The sequence below is a fragment of the Wolffia australiana genome, chromosome 10 (assembly GCF_029677425.1).
Source record: "Wolffia australiana isolate 7733 chromosome 10, ASM2967742v1".
NCBI lineage: Eukaryota > Viridiplantae > Streptophyta > Magnoliopsida > Alismatales > Araceae > Wolffia > Wolffia australiana.
Genome location: NC_135844.1, coordinates 10,127,501 through 10,130,965, shown reverse-complemented (window position 1 = coordinate 10,130,965; position 3,465 = coordinate 10,127,501). Strand labels below are relative to the sequence as shown.

Here is a 3,465-nt window from a genome sequence, read left to right as displayed (position 1 = left end):
TTATTGATCCAATTACTCTCCATCAATATCAAAACCCCTCCCTTCAAGTTTTCTATATTATATTGATACAAAGCGGAAGCAAACATTAAAAACTTGACACAACATATCCTTCTAATCATGCCATTGTTTCATGGGGACTACCTATAGTTGAAAAATAACTACTTCAAATATCATGGACTTTAAATTTCATGTTCTTCAAACTCAAATATTCCCAACATCAATTTATACACAAATAGCATGGACAGAAAATTTCTCCCCTTTTTCTTTAACTAATCAATATCAAGACCCGCCTTGAAATTTCTACATTATTTTGATCCAAAGATGAAGCAAAATGTTAGAACTCCACATCATATTTTCTTGATCATGCCATTGTTTCATGGGGTCTGACTATAAAAACCATGAACTTTGAATTTTCTCTTCCTAAAACTTAAATATTCCAAAGTTTAATTAATACCCAACAAATTGCATTGACTTACATAGCTACATTTGAATAACATTTAACTATCAAGTTCATATTTTGAAACAAAGAACCGTTTCAAGTCCAACGATCCCTTCTCTTCCTCCTCTCTGTAGCCCTGCTCACTGCAGTCTCGTCTTCTCTTTTCTCTGCCGATTGCTGCATTAGATCTTCAATGGGTCGCCATTAAAGCTTCTTCTACCTTTGATTTTCACTGGGTCGCCTGTAAATCTTTCTCTGCCGTTCGGAGTTAAGTTTTAATGGCGGGTTCGGCTCAAAATCGAGTTCCAGAACTGGTAAGCATGATTGAAAGTGCCCAAAGAATGTATAGAGAAGGTATGCACGAAGAGGCTCTTGCCTCTTATACGGTGGCGCTTGAATCTGCTTGTTCCAAAGTTCAGCGTATTGCCCTCCACAGCAATCGTGCGGCCTGCTATCTCAAGCTTCGCGAGTTTAAGAAGGTGATTTGATCAATTGATTGCGTTTGTGTTTGATTATCATCTCGCATATTACGAAAAATTTTGTTGGAGATTTGTCGATCGTTGTGGAAGTTGAATCTGATTTACCGGGTATAATAGCGGTGTAAGTTCCAAGGATTATGGCTCAATCACCTCAAGATCCCCTTGTTTTCATTGTTTTTCCTTTATTTTTATACTTGATCTCTCGACCCTTGTCATTGATGTCTCTCCGGTGATCACTTCTAAGACTTTTTTTGATAAAAAACATGCATTCCATTCCGAATTACTTAAAATGCGTGGGATGTTTTTAGCAGCATTTATTGATATTTTTCTTTTTTCATCTTTTATGTAGTTGTTAAATCATTGATACTGTCGTTTAATGCGATGGTTCTCTTCTTAACCATTCATTTTTACCTTGATTGTCTGAAACTTTAAGTAACAAGCTTGAACTTACGGGATGTTTGGTTACATAATGGTTGCTTTATAAAGTTCCATTTTGGCCGTGGAAACCAGTTAAAATCTGAGTTTACCTGACTAAAAAAATGGGTTGCCGTACATTTTTTCCCTAAAATATAGAATAGTCGTGTAAAATCACGAGAAGATAAAACAAAGATTGCGCCAACAATGAGGTAAAAGAGACCTTTTGAAGTTATCTTGTGTTAATTATAAATGTTCTGCAATAAAAAATAAAAAGTAAGACTAGAAAATATTTAAATCGAACAGAGCATTGCACAAAACATTTACTCAGGAAAATTTTATTTGGAATATTATAAGACCTGGAGTGCTGATTTAACTTCTCGTAGATGCATAGGTCTTGTATTCCAGATCCTAACAATCCTTAAAAAGCCATTAACTCGTGGAAGGAGCTATCTTTCATTTTCTGATTACAAAACTGATTTATTTCTTTACTTGTTATTCTTCTAAATTTCATTCTAGCCTCTGAACTTTCGAACTGATATCCTTTTAAAATTGTATTGTAGGCTGCTGAAGAATGTACATCAGTCCTTGAGCTAGATCAGCAACATGCTGGAGCCTTGATGCTACGAGTGCAGATACTGGTTGCTCTCAAGGACTACCAGTCAGCACTTTTTGATGTCACCCGGCTCACAGAAATTGACCCATCTTCCGATGTGTACCAGAATCTCCACGCTCGATTAAAGACTCAGTTGGTAAATCCCTTCCTGAATAGGGTTTGGTTCATTCATGATGATTAGGACAGATGATGGACGATGATGATGCCTATGACGATTCATTGTTGTCATCATCATTTGTTCTATCATCTTGATGATGAATTTGTCATGTATATCAGCATCATCTCGTCCTTGTCATGTCATTGTCTCATCGTGGACTCATCATGGCCTCACAACGGTCTTGTCTTTGTCTCATTGGATATTTAGTCTCGTCATCATATCATTGTTTCTCATCATTCTCTCATCATTACCTCATTGAATACATTGTCTCGTCCTGTCCGTGTCATCAGATACATAGTCCCGTAACTGTCTATTCATCGCTTCGTCATTGTGTGTCTTCATCCTGTCATGCATCCTAGCTAGACATGGTCATTCTGCTCATTTTGTGCGAATTTGTGCGAATTGTTTGTTCTGTTCGGTTTTCTGAACAGAACATCGCACAGAACCGTGTGCGATTCTTTTGTTCGCTTTGTGCGAATGTGCAAACGTGCGAATTTGTGCGAATTTTGTTCGTTTTTGAAAAAAAAAAAACAGAACAAAGAACATTGCCCTGTGCGGTTCTTTTGTGCGAATTTTTTGTTCGTTTAAAACGAACAGAACAGAACAACGATGTCTAATCCTAGCTACCCATGGATGAGGATAATGACAACAAGGACAAAATTCAAGGATGACAATATCTAATTTGCCATGGTCCACCATCCCTTATTTAGATGGATGATTTCAATTACTATAGCTTTCAATCATTACCAACTGTCTTTCACCTCAACTCCTTTATTCTTTGAAATTTAAACATTAGTAAATCTTTCGCATGTTTATTTTTACCCATTTCATGAACGTTGTTGAGTCTCCGACAATCTGATATTTTTCTTTATTTCGAAAGATCCTGACGCCAATACCGGAATCCAATGAAGAAGTGCTTGCCCAAGAAGAAGAAAATGCCAAGACAATCAAAGAGCGAGAACGTAAAATTGGAAAAGGTGAAATTCGCAGGGATAACGCAAGTCAAAACTCCGAATCTACAGAGTTTCAAGATCGGCGGCAATCAAAATCTGGAAAATCCCAAACCAATGATGTTCAAGAATCCAAAGTAATCTCCAAATCCCCTTCTTCTCTGGAAAAGGGCAGCTCAAATTCATTTGAACCCAATTCAAATAGACTGGAAGCAGCAACTAAACCGAAGGGTTATTATGGATTAGACTACTCGCGGTGGGACTCAATCAATGGCGATTGCAGCGAGGATGATGACGATGAAGACGACAATCGATATAAACCCCGTCACTGCTTCCGTATCAGAAGTGTATAAATGCAACAGTCTGCAGAGAACAAACAGTGCGTTAAACCTACCAGAGCATTTGAGGAT

The 3,465-nt window shown here is 37.5% G+C and overlaps 1 protein-coding gene across 1 annotated transcript in view; it reads left to right on the top strand.

The window, feature by feature from the left end:
* The first annotated feature begins 540 nt into the window (after positions 1-540).
* Positions 541-3,465, top strand: part of LOC144708931 (Tetratricopeptide repeat (TPR)-like superfamily protein) — a 3,743-nt gene continuing 818 nt past the window's right edge. Inside the window, exons 1-3 of the mRNA XM_078582380.1 lie at positions 541-918; positions 1,896-2,084; positions 2,986-3,465. The exon at positions 2,986-3,465 is cut by the window's right edge and continues 818 nt beyond it. Of these exons, the coding sequence (XP_078438506.1) occupies positions 718-918; positions 1,896-2,084; positions 2,986-3,408 (813 nt within the window). The 5' untranslated portion in view covers positions 541-717 and the 3' untranslated portion in view covers positions 3,409-3,465. The remainder of the gene's footprint in view (positions 919-1,895; positions 2,085-2,985) is intronic.